This window comes from Colossoma macropomum, unplaced genomic scaffold, assembly GCF_904425465.1.
Source record: "Colossoma macropomum unplaced genomic scaffold, Colossoma_macropomum, whole genome shotgun sequence".
In the NCBI taxonomy this organism is placed as follows: Eukaryota; Metazoa; Chordata; class Actinopteri; order Characiformes; family Serrasalmidae; genus Colossoma; species Colossoma macropomum.
The window spans coordinates 30,953,106-30,975,182 of record NW_023494788.1 but is presented as its reverse complement, the minus strand read 5'-3'; the positions used below and the strand labels follow the sequence as shown (position 1 = coordinate 30,975,182).

Below are 22,077 nucleotides of genomic sequence, written 5' to 3'. Positions count from 1 at the left end.
GCGTCCTCGATTACTCATTTACTCCAATCGTACTCTTAACCTCTTTGACAGCTTCGCGGAATAGAGCACTACTCAAACTAGCCAGAATCTGTGTAACTGTTGCAGGGCTTATGGTGGCTGTATCTAAGACTGACTTGGGCTCATGGTGCAGATTTGAGTGCTGTCCTGCATTCAGTCTCCGACTTTTACGGGGTGCAGCTACAGGAGCATCCAGAACAGGTTTCGGAGCTTTTACCGCTGGCATTGACATCTCCTTCTCCTCTTCAGAGGCCGCTACCGTTTCCGAAGTCCCACTAACAGGAGCAGGGACAGCATTCTGCACTCCTTGTCCATTATCAGTTACAAACTGTTCCTCTTCTGGGCATGCATTTTCAGGGGCTGGGTCTTGACATGGCATCAATCCCTGAGGCCTGCTTTCCATAAATATAAACACCACCTTCTGAGTCCTCTGAATCTGATTCTGATCCCAGGGATGGACTGAACTGAGTCTGTGGGGTCTGAAGTCCCCGTCGAGGAAGTGGAACAGGAGGATTTGCACATTGCCTAATGTCGACTCCGTTCACTCTTCTTGTCGGTCCTCCTTCTACAGGCTCCACTGTGTAAGTGGTGTCCACTTTATCCACGACTCTGTAGACAACAGGCTGCCAAGCGTCCTGTATTTTGTTACGTCCTAATGGTCTGTTCCTTAGGTAAACCAATGCACCGGTTTCAATTTTAGGACAATAGACTTTGTCTTTCTGCAAGGCAATTCGCTCAGCGGCCTTCAATTCCGAATACTGTTTTGCTCTAGCATGGGCATCACTTAGACGCCTCTGGTGTACCGTTAACCAGTCAGTTTTCTTGTCGCTAGGTTGTTCCCTCCCTAGAAGAGCATCCACTGGCAAGTGCGGCTCAACACCAAACAATAAATAATAAGGGGAATACCCTGTGGTTGAGTGGGGTGTTGCATTATAGGCATATACTAGTTCAGGTAAAGATTCAGGCCATCTGCGTTTCTTTTCTGGTGGCAGTGAGCGTAATAGGTCATGTAATGTCCTGTTAAAACGCTCGCATTGGGCATTACCAGTAGGATGATGCGGGGTGGTTCGGCTTTTCTTTACTCCATACAGTTTACACAGCTCAGATATCACCTCGCTTTCAAAGTTACGGCCCTGGTCCGAGTGTAGCCTCTCAGGAACACCATACTTCAGGAACCACTCCTTCAGGAGTACTTTAGCTGTGGTATCTGCCTTTTGATCACGAGTTGCAAATGCCTGAGTGAACTTAGTGAACACATCAGTGACTATCAGAACATTCTCCCGACCATCAGCAGAAGGCTCCAATACTGTAAAATCTACAGCGATAACTTCTAGTGGCCTAGAAGCCAGAAATGATTTCATAGGGGGGCGAACTTTAGGCTGTGGCATCTTCGTCAACACACAGCGCTGACATTCTTTAATCCATCTCACCACATCCTCATACATGCCTATCCAAAAGCATCTGCTTCGTAACAACTGCAGGGTACGTTCGACGCCCTGATGCCCCATCGAATCATGGACATACTCCAACACCTTCTCCTTCAAGCTGCCAGGCAAAAGCAGTTGGAAACATTCCCCAAGTCGCTCATCATCAATAACCCGATACAACAACCCTTTCAGTTCCTGAATGCTGTTCCAGTGTTTTAACAGTGAAAGGACTGATTTAGGTAGCATCTTACGTTCTTTCCAATTAGGCTTCCTTTTCCTTTCCCACCAGTCTCGGAAAACGCTCAGCACTGGGTCCTGTTGTTGGAAAACACGAAGGTCCTCATGAGAATAACCTGGGAACGTCGGAGTGTTGCTCTGATCTTGGCCAACATCACATCTGCCACCTTCAAGAGTCCGTATCTGCCTGACTTTACAACTTTGCAGCCCCGCTGTTACTAGGGCTGGGTCAAGAGCCGTGCCTTGATTAATCAAACTGCAAATCGCCACACAACCCTCAAACTCAGCATCCTCCGAGACAGGCTCAGGCTCCCCTGCAAAAGACTGCCTAGAGAGCGCATCAGCCGCCGTGTTGCTCCGGCCTGGCCGATACTGTACATCAAAATCAAAAGCTGACAACTGAGCAATCCATCTCTGCTCAATCGCTCCAAACTTGCCGGTTTTCAAGTGACATAGCGGGTTGTTGTCCGTGAGTACAGTGAATTTGGAACCCAACAAGTAACCACGAAACTTTTCTGTTACCGCCCATTTGAGTGCGAGTAGTTCCAGTTTAGTGCTACTGTAGTTACTGTCTTTTCTGCATTTCTCAATCGTCTGCTTGCATACGCAATTACCCGTTTCTCGTCACCTTGTTCCTGGTACAGTACCGCCCCGAGCCCGTGACTGCTAGCATCAGTCTCCACTATGAACGGCTGTGTGAAGTCAGCGAAACCCAGGATAGGTGCACTGATGAGCTTTTCTTTAAGCAGATCGAAGGCTGCTTGACATTCTTCCGTCCACAACTGTTTTAGCAGTTGATTGATTTTACTAGGACTTCCAACATTGAGACACAAATTTACTACCTTGTGCAGAGGGCCAGCTATTTTTGAGAAGCCTTGAATGAAGCGCCTGTAATAACTGCAGAAGCCAAGGAACGACCTCAGATCTTTCAAGGTGGATGGCGCTGGCCATTGCTCCACTGCTGACACTTTTTCTGGATCTGTGCCTATACCTTGGGCAGATATCTGGTGTCCCAAAAACTTCACCTTTGATTGGAGGAAGTGGCATTTCTCCAGCTTAACTTTAAGGCCAGTCTCTTTGAGGCGCCTAAAGACAGCTTCAAGCCTGTCTATGTGTTCGCAGAATGTCTTTGAATACACCAAAATATCGTCCAGGTACACAAGCATAATCTGAAATATTAAATCATTCATTGTGGCCTGCATCAGCCTTTGAAAAGTTGCAGGTCCATTACAAACCCCAAATGGCATCCGGAGAAATTCATATAGCCCAAACGGTGTTGCAAAGGCAGTCTTGTGTCTGTCGCTTTCCTCCACTGCTACCTGATGGTAGCCACTGGCTAGGTCTAGGGTTGAAAAGTACTGCGCTCCACGCAGGGCATCAAAACTTTCATCAATGCGTGGTAGAGGGAAAGCATCCTTTTTGGTCTTATGATTTAATTTCCGGTAATCAACACACAACCTTATACTGCCGTCTGATTTCCGTACCAGCACTATGGGGGACGCATAGGCACTGCTGCTCTCTTGTATAACACCTTTCCTTAACAGCTTGGAAATGTGTTCTTGCACTTCCCGGTACTGATTGGGCGGAACCCGACGGTATGGCTGTGTAACAGGCTCGTCATCAACTAGATGTATCTCATGCTTAACTGTGTCAGTGTAGCCAAGGTCTTCATCCTCTACTGAAAAAATATCAGAGTACTTAGCCAGTAATGCTCGCAACTGGGTCTGTTGATCAACACTACCACCAATGTCAAGCTTGTCCAGAATAGATTGCAGTTCACAGTTACTAGGCCCTTCACCCACATCCAGCATGATCTGTTCAATGTCAGCTGAAATCCTTTGAAACTTCACTGCACACTGTGGTTCATTATCCATGCATTCTACTCTTGACAAGATACCCAGCCGAGTACGAGGGGAGAGCCAAACATCCTCCAGTGAGAAATTTAATATCTGTACTGGAAATGTGCAGTCATTAGAACCAACGAGTGTGGGAACAACTATAAGACCTCCTGGTAGTTGCACACTAAGCGGTTCGAGCAGCATTGATTGATTGTTACCCGCACTCTTTGATGCCCTCTTTGCTAGGAGGGTCACCACTGATCCTGCGGGGATGTGCTCCATGTTTTTTCCTGCTACTCGGACAACCTCTTTTCGATCGACCTCACACTTCTGCATTTTCTGGAAAACACTTCTCCAGTCTGAATCCAACTTTCCTCCTAAGGTAGTATCAAATTCTGCATACACCAGTTGCCTGCATTGGCTGATAATGTTCATACCAATGATACATGGAACTGACTGTTCAGTGTCACGAGGATCTTTGACTACCAAGAAACAACAATCGGGCATTCTTAGACCCATGGCCTTAACCTCCAGCTCTAGATATCCAAGGTAGGGTATCTCAAGGCCGTTAGCGGCTGTCAGCTTAAGCCAACCAGCAGTGAGCAACATATCATCATCTTCTCCTGACAGGTGCTTTCTGAAGAACTGCTCAGTAATAGTGCTCACTTGGCTACCTGTATCCAGTAAGCATGGAGTCTTTACACCACCAATCTCCAGTTCAACTATTGGACATGTCCCTATGGCACGCTGTAGTAAGTGGTCACGAGAAGGCTGTACATTATCTGAGTCTATAGGGCTCCCCCGAATTGCCCGACTCACAACAACCAGGGGGGACTCGTTTCCCTGCAAGCTCGTAGAGGCTGATGTTACCTTTCTGGAACCTGGTTTTTGTGGACAGTGTTTGGCTATATGCCCTGGAGTCTCACACCTGAAACAGACTGGCTGCCCATCTTCTGTGTACTTGGGTTTTACTTTAGGTTTGCTGACAGTACTACTTGCACTAATCCTCTGTACTGTAAGATCCTTTACTGCTTGAGTTAATTCACTTATGGCATGACTTTGCTCTACAACCACTTTTACCACATCTTCTAGGGTGACAGGCAGTGGTTCGTGCACCTTAAGACCTGAGCACTGTGCTAGGCCACTGCTACTACCTTTCAGTTTAACTGTTTTGGCTTTTGTGGAAGATTCTTCTAGAAACCACAACTGAGCTTCTTCCCGCACATCAATCATAGATGATTCAGGGTGATTTCTAACATATTTGCGGAGCTCTCTCCTAAGAGAAGGATCTCTAACCCCTTCTACGAATTGGTCCCTCAGCACTAATTTCTCATCAATTATGAAATCAGGAGAACATTTTAATAACAAGCTAAGGGCCTGTGCCAAAGCATGTGAAAACTCCCTTATGCCCTCCCCCTCTTGTTGCCTACGGCTGTAGAAGCTATGCAACAACTGAGGTGTGCTGCGTTTGTCGCGAAAAGCATCTCTGAGGTATGTGAACAAGTCACTAGCATTACTTTCATCAGAATGGCCATGCATTCGTGCTTCTTCTAAAGCTGGGCCTCTTAAAAGTGACATAACAAAATCATATTGGTCTTGATCAGACAGATTTCTAGCACGAAGTACACGTTCAACTTCTTCAATAAAGTCATCAGTATGCCTGCCATCTTTTTCAAACTCACCACTGAAAGGAGCAATGTGTCTTTCTTGTGGAACATAAACATAGGATCTGTTACTGAGTGTAGCTATAGTTGCCATCGCTTCCTCATGCTTAGTATGCAACTCTCTGATTTGTTCTTGGAGGTTTGGTTCTGGTTGTGCATCACCTGACTGAGACATAGTAATACTACAGTCTTTTCAGTCCCTACCATAAATTTGCCAAAGGATAAACATTCTCCTTAAAGTCCACCAGCAGCAGCTGACACGATGATCCCACTGGAACAAGGTCTCTGTTGTAGTATCTCAGTGTCGCCCTCTGGATTACTGACGTGGTCCTGAAGCACCGCCACAACAACTGCAGGGCATCTGACTCGTCCTCCGTGTCTCAGGGCTCTCCAACCTGCTCTTCACCACTACCGTATTATGTACCGAATTTTATATTTGCATAAACCAAAAACTGAAAATTCCTCTTTAATAATTGAAAGGACCCCACTCCTGGTACCAAAAATTGTAGCCCGGGAAAACACACACGGGACGACAACTTATAAGCTATTGGGTCCGTTTATTCTCTATCAGGATTTCAAAGATTTGATGTAGTGAGAGGAATTCAGCTCAGTGTCACAAAAGTATAACAGCCAACTGAAACAAAGAAATAAAAAAAAACAAAAATATAAATTTTAAATGGACCTGGCTCAAATACTCTTTCGGTCCGCTACAGCCTCTTATGAATACAGCTCAAAGAAAACAATTAGGCAAAATAACATAAGTACGTACAGTACAAATAATACGGTAGTGGCTGTTGTAAAGATAAACACACCATCAAAACCGCACCACTTTTGTTTTGTACAAAATCATCTATACAGCACATTTATATAAATCCTCTCTTTTCTCAGAAAAATCAGTACTCACTTTGCTTGTGTGCGAAACACCAAAACACATGTAGCTTAGACCACTTAGACCAGTTTAGCTTCTATCATTCACGATAACTATATGAACAGAAATGGGAATATTCACCACCATTATTGACAATAGTAGAATATTTTGCATTCCTATTACAACAAACTACCAATAAACTGAACATAAAACTCTATTAAGGGGCTGCCTTATAGCTTTTAACAGCTAACACGGATTATATAGGCAAACTGACCTGCTCAACTGCTGAGAAAGTCTCCATGCACACGAAATTTCTATCTTGTGCTTTAAACCTAGAAATATTTGACATCCCATCGTTAAACATCTAAAATAGCCAACAGCTTATGCTAGTGAAGCCTATTTTAGCGTTTACAGGAGTATAATTCGAATATTTTCACCTTTCCTCCCACAGCTAGTACACTGCAGCTCTAACCAGCTTCTTCTGGTTTCTTTGAATGCACTCGCTCGTTCTGTGCTCTGCAAAACAGCGCCCCCGTGAGGTCTTAAAGGCACAGGAACCTATTTATGCTTTTAGATTAATGTAGGTGAAACTGATAGGATCTAATTATCACCTGGCTACATAAGAAAAGGCTCTTCCCCCAGCTGAAACCTTCTGAATTTTGGGAACTATTAAAAAGCCAGCACTCTGTGATCTGAGTAATCGTGGTGGCTCATAATGGGAAGTAAGGTCTTGCAAGTACTCAGGAGCGAGCCCATGTAGGGCTTTATACGTCAATAAAAGAATTTTGTAATCGATACGGAATTTAACAGGCAGCCAATGGAGTGATGATAGAACTGGACTGATATGATCAAATTTTCTAGTTTTAGTGAGAACCCTGGCTGCAGCATTTTGAACTAGTTGAAGTTTACTTAAATTCCTGCTGGTGCATCCTGACAGTAGTGCGTTACAATAGTCTAGCCTTGAAGTAATAAAGGCATGTACTAATGTTTCTGCATCATGCAGCGATAAGGCATTTCTTACTTCAGCGATGTTGCGAAGATGTAAAAAAGCTGTCCTAGTGATATTGCCTATGTGTTGATCAAATGATAAATCTGGATCAATTATGATGCCATGGTTTTTTGCTGCTGAACCAGGTATAACTGGAAAGTCAGCAAGATTTAAAATTAAATCTGGTAATTTATTTCTTGCCACTTTTGGACCCAGAAGGAGAACCTCTGTTTTGTTACTGTTTAGCAGGAGGAAGTTACGCAACATCCAGCCTTTCACATCTTTTACACAGTCCTCTATTTTCTTCAACCTGTATTTGTCATCAGGCTTGGCTGATATGTACAATTGCGTATCATCTGCGTCATCAAGTTAATGCCATGGCTACTTATAACTGTGCCTAACGGTAACATGTATAATGTAAATAATAATGGTCCTAAAATAGAGCCTTGCGGAATTCCAAATCTTACTTGTGAATAATTGGAAGATGAATCATTTACCTTTACAAACTGATAACGTTCCGTTAAGTAAGATTTGAACCACGATAGGGCGGTCCCTGTGATTCCAACCATGTTTTCTAACCTTTCTAGGAGAATATTGTGGTCTATCGTATCGAAAGCTGCGCTGAGGTCAAGTAGTACCAACAGGGATACGTAGCCTTGATCAGAGGCAAGAAGAAGATCATTTGTTATCTTAACTAGAGCTGTCTCAGTGCTGTGATGTGGCCTGAATCCAGATTGGAATTTTTCATATATGTGGTTCTTATGTAGATATGAACTAAGTTGTTGGGCTACAGCTTTTTCTAAGATCTTAGATATAAATGGTAGGTTAGAAATAGGCCTGTAATTAGACAATACGCTAGCGTCAAGGTTTGGTTTCTTGATCAGAGGCTTAATAACTGCTAGTTTAAAAGCTCTGGGTACATGGCCCAGGCTAAGGGACGAGTTTACTATAGTTAAAAGAGGATTAATGATAATTGGTAGCACTTCTTTGAGTAATTTTGAGGGGATTGCATCAAGTGTGCAGGTTGTACAATTTGCAGAGGAGATAATCTTCTCTAGTTCTAACTGTGGTAGTGGGTAGAAAGTTTCCAGCCTTTCCTCTGCAACTACGTTATGTTTTATATCAGCCACATCAGATGACAGCCAAGTTGGATTTAATACTGTGGGTTGAATTTGTTGTCTAATATTTTCAATTTTATTATTAAAAAAGTCCATAAAAACATCACTGGTGAGAGTCGCCGGAATTTGTGGTTCAGTGCCTGCCTGATTTTTTGTAATTCTGGAAATCACACTAAACAGTACTCTAGGATTATATTTATTATTCTCGATCAGCGAGGCCAGATATGCTGAGCGAGCTTTAGTGAGAGCATTTCTATACTCTATAAGGCTTTCCTTCCAGGCAAAGTGGAACACTTCTAGCTTGGTTGATCGCCATTTCCGCTCTAGTTTCCGTACTGTTTGTTTTAAGGTACGGGTTTTATCATCGTACCATGGGGCAAGCTTTTTCTGTCTTATCCTTTTGATTTTAAGTGGCGCCACATTTTCTAAAGTAGATCGAAAGGTATTTTCTAAATAGTCGGTTAATACATCTAGCTCCATTGGGTCTGATGGAGTGGAGACTAGGGTTGTTTGTTCTGGGAGGTTTTCTGTGAATTGCAGGGCGGTAAATGGTTTTATTGAGCGCTTTGTAGAATAGCGAGGGGACGTACATATATTATGGCTAAGACGTAGCTCATAAGAAATTAAGTAATGGTCAGAGATTACTGAGGTTTGCGGTAGGATACTAAGCCTGTCTATGTCAAGTCCAAGTGTCAGAACTAGATCTAAAGTGTGACTACAGTAGTGCGTAGGCCCTGTTACATTTTGGGTAATACCAACAGAGTCTAGGATTGAAGTAAATGCCTTTTTTAGTGGGTCATCTGCCTTCTCAAAATGAATATTAAAATCTCCTACAATTATTACTTTATCATTGCACACAGCTAGGTTTGCAGTGAAATCACTAAATTCTTTTAAAAATTCTGTGTAGGGCCCTGGTGGTCTGTAAATGTTAAATAATGAAAATGCGTTCTTTTTTGTGGCCGGATTTGTAATGTTGATGGAAAGAACCTCAAAAGAAGTGAAAGTGTCACATTGTTTCTGACTGATATCTAGGGTATTCTGGTAGATTACACATAATCCACCTCCTTTGCCTGATAATCTTGGGCTGTGTACATAATTATAGCCTATAGGGGTAGCTTCATTTAGTGCTGAATATTCATCCTGTCTAACCCATGTTTCAGTGAGACAGAAAACATCAAATTTATGATCACTTATTATTTCATTTATGATGACTGCTTTTGAGTTTAGTGATCTTATATTAAATAACCCAAATTTTAGAACTGAGGTGTTGCTGCAATCATCTAAATATGATTTAATATTGATTAGGTTATTGAAGCGGGCTGATTGAGTTTTTCTACATTTAGATTTTGATTTAATTCGGGGCAAAGACACAGTCTCAATATAGTGGATCCTAGGTGACGCCTCAAGGCGGTTCGCAGACGGTCGGTTTAGCCTGTCTGTCTGCGGCCTGGTCCCGGCTCTGGATTGTCAGCAGCTGTTTACACTACTCTGCCGACTAACTAAAAGACTATGTGCTATGCTGCAAGAAAGTAAGGCAGCACCCTCCCGCGTGGGGTGGACACCATCCCTACCTATAAGACCAGGCTTGCCCTCGAAATGTAACCAATTATCTATAAAGCCCACTTTATTTTCCGAACACCACTTGGACATCCAGCAGTTTAACGCTGAGAGTCTGCTGTAGGCTTCAGCGCCGTGCCGCATTGGGATGGGACCAGAGCAGATTACGGCATCGGACATCATCTGGGCCAGTTTAATCACCTCTCTAATGTTACCCTTAGTTACCTCAGACTGCCGCAGACGAATATCATTGGCCCCTACATGGATGACTATCCTCGAATATCTCTTATTAGCTAACAGTCTAAGGTTGCCGCTAATGTCCGGCGCTCTGGCTCCCGGTAAACAGCTGACTGTTACTGCTGGCACCCCTAAAGGAGTAGCTAATTTCACGTGTCGAACGATCAAGTCTCCTATAACCAGAGCACTTTTAACAGGCTCCTCAGCAGGTGTTTCGCTGAGCGGGGCAAACCTGTTTGACACGTAATTTGGAGGAGTGTGGTGTTCTGGTGGGCTAGCTTTGGCCTCAGCGTTAGCATTAGCCTTAGCTTTCCGGCTATGTCGCCGAGACGTCACCCATTCACCCCGCTGTGAGGGCTCTAACGCCGGAGTCGAGGGGGTGCTGACTCTCCCTAAGGCAGCCAGGGCTGCTAGCAGTGAATCTCGCTGTCTGTCCCTTAATAAATCCCGGATGCGCACCTCTAGCTGGTCCACCTTTTCCACCAGGGAGCTAACTAGCTGGCACTTAGCACAAACACAGCCACTATCATTATCGCTAGAGGTGGAAAAGGGGATTAAACTAAACATGCCACACTCTGAGCAGGCAAAGAAACCAGCAGTAGCCATGGTATTGCAGGAACTTACCGTTTTTGGTTGATTTAGGAACTTAGCAGAAAGATAGCGCTGGAACGGTGGGTCAGCAGTCTGTGCGTGTGTTCATTTAGAGCCAGTCGGGAAGAGCTACGTCAAGCAATGTATTTTAAATGATAACACTTTTACTTCTCCCTACTGCTTTTCCCTCAGTTCCACTTCAGTCATTAATGTTTAGTTGCTTGTTGGGGTTTCATTGTGTCATCTTGTTGAGGTGGTTCAGCTCCTGTTTTGCTTCTTTGTTGCTCACACCTCTCACTTTCGAGCTTTAATATTTTATTTTAGATGCAAAAGGCAATAAAAACCTAAGAATATACACTCTTCAGTTCCTATGCTGAAAGATTCCGGATGTACTGAGCTCGACTGGACCTTTCCAAGTTACTCGTTACTTATGTATGTAAATGAGCGCAAGGTAATATTTTATATACAAAAGCTTACATTAATATGCTACATTCTGATGTATGTTAGATATGCTTCTGTGTGTACTGCAAGAAGGAATTATACATACCATTCTCTCAGTCATATCAGTCAGGCCTGGATGGGGCAGCATACTGAAATTATTTACTCACCTACCCAATTTCTCTTCCTTTTTCTTAATTTTATCATGCATGTGTGAGTGTGAATGGAACATTTTTAGGAAGTCATCATACATTTAGAAATTGTAAACAGACATTGTCATCAAAGGAAACTTCTCAGAGAGCATAATATGGCTTGTGTTAAAACCAATAATGTCTTAAAAATAAGTTACTAACATCTATTAAACATTACTAAATGTTTATGAGGTCTTGTTCAGTGAATTCAATATACCTGATGTAAAGTGAAAAACAATAGTGCCTTAGTAATGCATTACAAACATCTATTAAACATTATTAAAGGTTTATATGGTCTTGTTCCTTGAATTTAATATACCTGATGTAAAGTGAAAACCAATAATGCCTTAGTAATGCATTACAAACATCTATTAAACATTACTAAAGGTTTATAAGGTCTAGTTCAGTGAATTTAATATACTGATGTAAAGTGAAAACCAATAATGCCTTAGTAATGCATTACAAACATCTGTTAAACATTACTAAAGGTTTATATGGTCTTGATCAGTGAATTTAATATACTGATGTAAAGTGAAAACCAATAATGCCTTAGTAATGCATTACAAACATCTATTAAACATTACTAAATGTTTATAAAGTCTAGTACAGTGAATTTAATATACCTGATGTAAAGTGAAAACCAATAATGCCTTAGTAATGCATTACAAACATCTATTAAACATTACTAAACATTAATAAGGTTTAGTTCTATGAATTGAATGTACCTGATATTAAATGAAAGAGTAGTACTGTATTAGTACAGTACTAGATACTTTAATGCTATAATCTGAAAGCATTACACAATGTTAAACAATAAACAATGTTTACCTTCACATTCAACTACCCAGTAGAAACAGAAAAAAGCATAAAATTAACAAAACATAGGCTTTTTATTACTGACCTGTGACCATGTTTTCCGTCATTTAACAGAACTCTGCAACGAACATATTTTCAATATACCTTTAAATATTTTTTTTCTCTATATCTGAAACATTCAGTTCATAGCATCTTTGAACGAAAATTTAACACAAAATTGCTACAACTGAAAGGTTCATCACAGAGCTGGTGGTATGTCTCTGGTGTGGCAAGGGATAGCTCTGCAACGGAAGCAGTCTGTGCAATTGTGTTGTGGTCTACCCCGTATTTTTATAAAGATTTGGCCATTATGTTTTCTTTTATATGGCCAGCACTTTTTTCATATCTTTGTATCACCTCAGCAGGATCGTCAACTAAAGAAAAGAGAAGACAGAGACACTGACATAAATCTCTAAAGGAAACCTGTTTAAAACCCAAATAGAAAGTGTTTAAGTAAATGTTCCATAAATTAGTACCAGTGCATTAGTTAATCTTATTTAATTAATGGAAAAATTATTCTCTTATTAATATCATTAATAAAATTATTAATTATTCATTGTAGCTAGTTCTGACTGTGCAGCTACTGTTCAGTTGTAGTAGCAAATAAACAAAGGAACAGACAAATATTAACTGTACTACCCACAGCTGGTATATAAACTATATGGACAAAAGTATTGGAAAACCTGCTCATTCATTTGGACATGTAGTGTAGCATGATCGACCCACCCCTATGCTGTACAGTTAGAAAGGTGTTCTTTTCATAAAATGCGGTTTCTCTTTTTCTCCAAATGTTCCTATGTAATCTTATAATTATTTGCATAATGTGTCAGGGGCTTAAGTGAATACACATACCGCGATGGAAGGTGACCAATTTTTTCTCCTTTGTGCTCTTCTTCCCTTTTCTTCTTTCTCACCATCTCTTCTTCTTTTTCTTCTCAAATGAGGAATCAGTGGTGACAGAATCAGAGGACGATTGTGAAGAATCAAATGAGCTGGAATCTAGGATGACTGCTTTTTTCTTTCTTTTGATTTCATCCTCCTCATTCTCCTCCTTGAGCTTGTTGTCTAAAAACATCAACAACAACAAGAAATGAGTAAACAAACGTGAACACTTTTACATGTTCATCTCTGGTATAACTAGTTATAACTTGTCAATAACAATATAAACAGAAAAATCAAATGCTACTACAATGCATGTGGATACATTTAAATTTTGACTATTAACATATAGTGTAGAGATATAAATAGGGTGCAATGCATTTGAATACAGAATGCAAACACAACTTTTTCAAATATTAATGAAAGAGTCTGAGCTTAGCTAATCGTTTTAAACTGAACACAGATCACAAAGTTAGTTGCAAAAATACCTTTCTGTGGCTTGACCTAAGAGCAACACCGGGGTGGAAAGTTCTGTTCATTTTACTGAACCGGTTCTTTCGAACTTCTGAATCGAGCGTCTGATTCAACTGATTTAATAATTTCGTGTTATGGTTTTATAACGTCCACTTGTATATTTGATATTATAAGATTGTATGTATGATTAAGCGTATTACGCTGGGTTTATACGTTGCAAAGAAAAGTTTGGTTCGGCCGAATTGTTGAACTTCCCATCACAACACATTTAGCTGAACCTCGATAAACAACTTACCTCTGCTGGCTTGACTAGTATGGGAGGCAAATCCAACCAAAAAAGAAATTAAAATTAAAACCATAAAATGAAAATGCAAATGTTGCTATTTCTTTTTCCAAACGTCTGTGCAAATATCCTGCCAAAATTGAAAATGAAATGAAATGCCTACATTTGCAATTTCATTTTTCACATGAGCACAGGCCATTTGTGACAAAAATAAAAATAAATGCAAAACAGCTGTTTGTCATTTCATTTTAGTCGTTATTCTGGTTTTTCATGGCCAAATCTAAAATGAAAAAGCTAATAGAGAAAAGAAAATCCAAACTTCACTTTGGCTTTGGCTTTTCTTCATGAAGTGCAGAATATGTGTCAAAACTAAAATCAAAACGCGATGTTCACGTTCTTATTTCTTTTTCACAGCAATCGGCTGCAGATCTGACAAAATGAAAATGAAAATGCAAAACTGATAAATCAACAGCAAAGTGACAGTTTGTGATTCAGTTTTCGGCGCAGAATGAAAAGGCAAATGCCAACGAACATCAGCGCCCCCTGCTGGACATCTACTTTACATTTTCCACTTTTCGATTTCGTTTTCAAACTGACCAACATGCAAATATATGTTAATTAGCACTAGGCGGGGCTACGGGGTACATTTTAGGACATCCTCAGACCTCCGAGTCAGAGCGGCATCATTCCTCAAGCTAAACGACTTTGCGTCTCGAGAAAAATCATCGTCATGACTCAGATCTGGTGAAACTGAACGTCAGCACAAACGCCGTCAGACCAGACGGCCTCAGAGAAAATGTATCAGACCAAACGCAAGCCTGGTCGAGCATATAGTGTATCTCGATATAAATGCCAGTATAACATTTCCAGTTTTTTCTGAAGGTGTTTGTTCTGATGTTCAGTTTCGCCAGATCTGAGTCATGACGATGGTTTTTCTCGAGACGCAAAGTCGTGTTGAAAACGAAATCGAAAAGTGGAAAATGTAAAGTAAATGTCCAGCAGGTGGCGCTGATGTTCGTTGGCATTTGCCTTTTCATTCTGACACCTAAAGCGCGTCCACGCCGAAAACTGAATCACAAACTGTCACTTTGCTGTTGATTTATCAGTTTTGCATTTTCATTTTGTCAGATCTGCAGCCGATTGCTGTGAAAAAGAAATAAGAACGTGAACATTGCGTTTTGATTTTAGTTTTCACACATATTCTGCATTTCATGAAGAAAAGCCAAAGCCAAAGTGAAGTTTGGATTTTCTTTTCTCTATTAGCTTTTTCATTTTAGATTTGGCCATGAAAAACCAGAATAACGACTAAAATGAAATGACAAATAGCTGTTTTAAATTTATTTTTGTCACAAATGGCCCGTGCTCATGTGAAAAATGAAATTGCAAATGTAAGCATTTCATTTCATTTTCAATTTTGGCAGGATATTTGCACAGATGTTTGGAAAAAGAAATGGCAAAAAGAGGTTTGCATTTTCATTTTATGGTTTTAATTTTAATTTCTTTTTTGGCTGAATTTGCCTCCCATAGACTAGGTGTGTTATTGCCATCCGTTTTGCCTCGCTTGCTGCCTGAAGGAGAATGCTGCAGACCGGGGACCTAAAGGGGCGGGAACTGGGGGGCGGGAGTCTGTCAATCATTTTTTGCATCCACCAATTAAATAACTACTCTTGGCCGTCAATCACATTTTGCATTGACCAACCGCAGATTACAACGAGCTGTCCGTCATTTTTTGCATTAGCCAATCTAAGGGTCTGGCTGCAGACATGCACTCTCAGCCTGACATGCACCGCCAGCCTGTTAACGACGTCAATGCCGCTCTGCCACGGAAGTGCTGTTGTTGGTTTTATGCAGAGCCGTGTAAAGACAGAGTCGCGTCAACGGAAGTTCAAAATGCTTGATGATCACGTGATTCACGTACACTTCAGATAGTTCCAGGAAGTTCTTTGCGGGCAATTTAAGCACAATGAAGAAGTTTGCCCTGAACATGGACTTACAGGCCGCTCAGCCTTCCACGCTGCATCCCGCCCCCTCCATCACAGCCAATAAAATGACAGCATTGTCAAACAGCTCCGTCTTCAAGTTAACCAATGAGGTCGCGGAATCACGGAGCCGCGCTGGGCTTCAAAATTTCAGCCGGTTCAGCCTCGGACAGTCCCTGCTGCTGCTGCTGCTGCTGCTGCTGCATGTTTGGTAAGTTATAAACATAAAAACATAAACACATATTGTTTGTAACGTAAGGTCAGCTGTAAATACGATTGCATTGTTGGAAATATCAGTAAAAATGACTGAAAACCACTCATTACCTGTGTTTGCAGAGCTAAATAGAGCAGCAGCTCTAGCGTTAAATGTTTTTAGCAGGTTGGCTAGCTAGTTAGCAAGCTAAAGAGCAAGCAAACAGAGCAGCATTGCAGATACAGCGTTGATGTGCTGAAATTGAGATGAATAAACAAACAACAGGACTATCCTTCATCTAAATAAAATGCTGATATCTTTGTAGTGAGGTCAGAATGTTATTGTAAAATGCTTCCAAAGCTGAAAAGGAAAATATGCATCCTTTCAGTCTGATTGCAATGCAAGTGACATGAAACAGGCTGATTAGACGTTTAGCTCTATGGCTATTTCATAGTTCATCAAATTTCTGTAATGTACAGAGTACTTGCCTCCAAGTCAGATGCTTTCCAGCCTGATTTAACTGCACTTTACAAAGGCTGATGAAACAAATTGTTCAAGATTAGATGCATGATATTTATATATTAAAGCTGCTCTGGCTTTTTTCTGAGTTAGAATATACTTATGATGAAGTAAACTTAAAGCGGTTTAAAAAAATTAAAGCCACAAGCCTGAGTAGAAGACCAGTGATTATTTCACTTTGTTGGTTGTTATATGTCTTCCAGGCTGATAGAAAAGCCAATGAAAATTTACCGTAATTTATTTAACATGACTTACTTAAGATGCCTCCAAGGCTGATTAGACAGCCAGTGATCATTTTACATTGTTGCTTATCATTGTTTACGTTTGATTAACTTTAAGGCTGATGTAAAAGGTACCATGTTGAAAGGCTCATATAGAAATAGTGCCACCTCACAGGCTGATTAGAAGGTCAGTGATCACTTATTTGGTGTTACTTAGTTATATTCCCTCCAGGCTGATGTGAAGTACACTAGCCTCAGAGGCTGAAGGAAAACACCTCTGGCTTTCCATGCTGGTTAGAAGGCCAATGATAATTAACTGTAATTTATTTAACATGACTGAAGATCCCTCCAAAGCTGATTAGAAGGCCAGTAATTATTTCACATTGTTGCTTGACATCACATATGTTTTCATTTACCTCACAATTGGTGTAAAAGGTGCTATGCTGAAAGGTTACTAGGAAATATTGCCACCTCACAGGCTGATTAGAAGATCAATAATCACTTTTATGGTGTTACTTTGTCATATGTTCCTGTTACTGATGTGAAGTAAACTAGGCTCAGAGGCTGATGGAAAAAACTTTATCAGGCTGACCAGAAGAACAATGATAATTTACTGTAATTTATTTCAAATGATTTGCGTAAATGCTGATTAGAAGTTTAGCTCTATGGCAGGGTTCTTTAATTAAAATTCAGTAAGGTCCAGTTAGAGAAAATTTCCTCAAGCAAAGGTCCAGAACATCATAATGTCTAAGTTGCATCATGACTCAGACGCTGATTGGAAAGCCAAGGAATATTTACTGTCATTTATTTAACATGGCTTACCCTTTATGTTGTTGCTTAACATTGCTTATGTTTCAATTTACTTCAAGGCTGATGTAAACGTTGCCAAGTTAAAAGGCTGATTTAGAAATATTGCCACCAGACAGGCTGTTTAGAAGGTCAGTGATTACTTATTTGGTGTTAAGTTATATGCCTTCCACTGAACACTTTTTTTGGCATTACTTAGTTGTATGCCTTCCAGGCTGGTATGAAGTACACTAGTCTCAGAGGCAGATGGAAAACATCTTTTGCTTTTCAGGCTGATTAGAAAGCCAGTGTTTGAATATACTGCAATTTATTTAACGTGACTTAACATGCCTGCAAGGCTAATTAGTAGGCTAGTGACCAATTTCTGTAGTGCCTTTAACATTACTTACTTTGATGTCCTCAATGCTGCTGAAAGATTATTAGCCTGCACTGAAATTATCATAGCTTCTTTGGCATTACTTAGATGCCATGAGGGTAAAGACTGTACTGCTGCATGAAAAAGGCCACCAGCTCACAGGCTGATAGGAAAGACTGATTGATTAGAAGCTTGATTAGAAGGCTAATCATCATTTCATATCACAGCTTCTATGGCATTGCATTACAATGTTCATGGCAGATGTAAAGGCAGTGGTCTGTGAATAAAAATTCTGCTTAATGAATAGCTATACTTTGTGCAATCACTCTTCAAAAGCCAAAGTCTGTCTGGCTGTCCTGCAGGATGCGGAAAAATTATTAGTTATTTTATTTTATTTTTTTACCAATTTTGTGTTTTCCTTGATTGTTATATTAGCAGTCTTTATTTAATGTCAGGCATAGCTTTACATATGTGATGAAACCATACGTGACCACATTTTTTATTTAATATCATGAATATATATGGATATTTCATATTGTATTCAAATGGCTGTTACTACTACACTCATTGTCCATTTTATCAGCTCCATCTATAGGTGTGCTTTGTACAATTACAGATTGTAGTCCATCTGTTTCTCTGTATACTTTGTTGGCCCCCTTTCAACCTGTTCTTCAATGGTCAGGACCCCCACAGATGACTATTTGGGTGATGGATCATTCTCAGCACTGCAATAACATTGATGTGGTGGTGGCGTGTTAGTGTGTGTTGTGCTGGTACGAGTGGATCACACACGGCAGTGCTGCTCTGTGGGGGTCCTGACCATTATAGAACATGGTGAAACTGGGCTAACAAAGTATACAGAGAAACAGGTAGACTACAATCTGTAATTGCAGGCCTACAAAGTGAAACGATATGGTAAGTGGAGCTGGTAAAACGGGCAATGAGTGTATATACAGGGGTAGGTGTAGTTAATGAAGTGGCTGGTCAGTATATAATGTTATAAATCAGGTTATAGATTTGTGAAATATATGCCTTTATTTTCCAGCAATGGAGACAAACTGGATTGCAGCTGTGGAGAACTCTCTTCGAAAAGAAACAAATCCTAATGTAAAGAGGACAATTCAAATACTGTCTGGTGAGAGTCAAGATGCCTTTATGTCATCACAACTGCACTACCTTGAAGAAAATGGGCTTGGCAAATTTGTAGGCATGAAGAAAAGGCATGACGATCAGTTTCAGTGGCGATTGTGTAAGAGCCAGTCACTGCAAGGAGAAGTCTACTGGAGACCCCAAAAAAACAAGAGCCAACAACTGTGGGGCCTATGTATCTTTCACATTTGTAAACAACAACTGTTATAAAGGGTGCATTATACGAATGATGAGCCACCACTCTGGACATGATACCAACAGTCCCTTAGAGAGCAGTGTTATCCGAATTCACCCTGATCTCATTGACTGCATTTATACCCTCATTCAGCAGGGTCATACAAATGCTGAAGTACTGCTCTGTTGCAAAGACTGGTCGGACACCCACAGCAAGTCGTATCTCAAGGAAAGACGGTACCATGTAACACCTGATGATATTACTTTTGTACGGAAAAGCTATAATGCACACAGTCACATGGATTCAAATGACTGTGTTCGTGTGGACCGATTAATCAAAAGTAAGCTTAAAGATGACATCATCCACTACCAGCCTCTATCACACTCTGAAAAGCAGGCACTCATCATTGTTTTAGCACACCTTGGCAGAGAGAGCAACTGAAGAAATATGGGTCTGACATGATATACCTTAATGCAACATACAAGGGTATAACTCAGTATGGATTTGCATTTTATGCTGTCATCATTAAGTCTCCACAAGGTTGTGGAGTCCCAGTGGCCTTCTTCATTTTAAGTGAGGAATCTACAGAGAACCTAAGCATATGTCTTAAAGCTGCAAGAGTCTGCCGGTCCCTTTCAACCAAGGTAATACTAAAAGGTCCAATAATGGGGTACATATGGATAAGAAGACCAGATTTTTGCTTTTAAATGTATATTTAGCATGATATGTAATATATTCTGATGGTTATACTTGAATACTGCAGGGGTATTTCACAAATCAGGATTACTGGATAACTCCACAGTGACAGTTTTGACTCAAGTATTCCTTCTGTCTTTGGTGAATTTCCAAGTTTCATTTAGATTAGTTATCTTGTTCTAACTCCTGCACTTGCGATGTGAAATACATGTAAAAGGGAATTCCGCAATTTTTCTGCAAAATGAAACACAGAGACACACTTTTGGTGTGTTTAAATTGAAACTGTGCATTGTAGAGAAACTTAGTTACCCAGCTTTCTGTACAATGGTGGTGATAGGAACCAGGGTTTGTGATGTCTACAATGCAAATATAGCCATTTAATATTTACTGTCCAAAATGACCAGTGAAACTACACGTGTCTTTGGAGATTTTAGATATTATATTAATAAAGGTAAAATAGTGCTAAATTTGAAAAAATACATTTTTGAGTACTATAAATATTTTTTTTGATTTAAATTAATTTAAATTAGTTCTCACCAAGACTCTCTGTGAAGTAACTTTTTATTCATTTAGACATCTAATTCCTATCATCACCACTTCCTTTGTGTTAATAGATGCCTCCATAACTGATGTACAAGACATAAGTCTCAAAAGCTGATGGTAAAGATTGCCACCTTCTAGGGTAATAAAGACAAGTTATCATTTAGAACTTGGTAGAACTCATGTGTCTCTAAGGCTGATGTAAAAAGTATAATTAAATTATATAATTAATATAATTAAAAGGCTGATATGAAAGACTGACATCCTCCTCCAGGTTGATTATTATCAATGATTATTTCGTGTTGCAGTTGTAGTGTGGCAGCTGTCAGATGCCAATGCTGATGCACAAGACACTATACTCCAAGGCTGATGGTAAAGACCATCACCTCTCAGGCTGATAAGAAGGCCAATGGTCATTTCACGCTGTTGCATCTTTAATAATACTCAGTCATGTACATCTTATTCATATACAATTTCAGGTGTGTCATGGTAGACAGAGACCTCAAGGAAGTCAATGCAGTACAGAAAGTGTTCCCACACTGTATAATATTGCTTTGCTGGTTTCATGTTCTTGAGGTAACATTCTCTCATAACCACAGAATAAGAAGAGCTAGCATAACTGTGCACATGTATTTTGTTAAGCAAGTATTTTTGTATGTTCTATATAGGCAGTTCATCGCTGGATGCAACGTCAAGATGAATGCAAAAAGCATTCAGCTGTGAAAGATGAGGTCATCAGGTCAATGATGGCTCTCAAAGAATGTGCAACAGTGAGTTATAAACATAGTTCTCTCAAAAATGTGTTGTCTGTAGATGGTCCCTTAAAACTCATATTAGTCTTCATTGGTTTTCCAGGAATCAGACTTTGAATAGAGGTCAAACCAAGTGGTAGTCAGCGTTGATGAACTCACAGGCACCACAACCATCTCAAACTATTTAAAAATGCAGTGATTTCAACATTCTAAGATGTGGGCCAATTTTGGAAGAAGAGTATTAGTTTAATTAATTGGCAGTATTCCTTTTCCTAAAACCAAACAAACTTGTCTTTTCATAGTTAAGTTTAGATTCTAACATATTCTTACTTCCTTTGTGAAATATCTCCATCGATAAAATACAAGACAAATACATACTAACTTATAAATATAGACCTATCTGGATACTTCACATTTAGGAGTTGTACAATAACTATCTAAAAGGCAAAGTATATACATTCAATGCATTTAATCATTCAATCCATGTAGAAAAGAGATGTACAAATCATAAATGCCCCACTATCAACATTACTATAAAAAATCCACTAAAAAGAATACAAAATTGTTCATACTATATGGTTCATACTATAGATATAAAGTCCCACCTTACTGCATGAAATTTATAAGAATCAAGTAAGAAATGTTATGGCTTTGGTGAGTCAAATCTAATTGCTATTAGGCAAGTGTATGTACTTTTATGGGAAACAGTCCATACCATAGAGACTCTGTAGCAAGTAATCTCATATATTCAGGAGTAGTAAAATCATGGAAAAAAAAAACACATCCAATTATATTTTTATAGGCGGCTATGGATAATACAAGCACCAAATTGTCATTAATTATAAATTTCTGTTTTAGTAGTAATACATTTGAAATGCAAAATAATGAAACAGATTTTTTTTTTAATTGATCTTTATTTTGATTAACAATGACTTACAACAAAATGTTTCAGCACCACAAAGCCAATACCTAATATTGTTTGGCAAGGTCTTATCTACAGAGAGAAGCACTATACCATAGTCACCAGG

The 22,077-nt window shown here is 40.0% G+C and overlaps 1 protein-coding gene across 1 annotated transcript; it reads right to left on the bottom strand.

Annotated features, from left to right (window-relative positions):
* Positions 1 to 7,925: 7,925 nt before the first annotated feature.
* On the bottom strand, positions 7,926 to 10,611 carry LOC118806468. The gene has a single exon (XM_036567900.1). The coding sequence runs from the start codon at positions 10,556 to 10,558 to the stop codon at positions 9,626 to 9,628; it is 933 nt and encodes a 310-aa protein (XP_036423793.1). The 5' UTR covers positions 10,559 to 10,611; the 3' UTR covers positions 7,926 to 9,625.
* Between the last annotated feature and the right edge of the window lie 11,466 nt (positions 10,612 to 22,077).

What these genes read in the sequence shown, in the direction of transcription:
- LOC118806468 (XM_036567900.1), bottom strand. Translation starts at nt 10,558, where the DNA reads ATGGCTACTGCTGGTTTCTTTGCCTGCTCAGAGTGTGGCATGTTTAGT.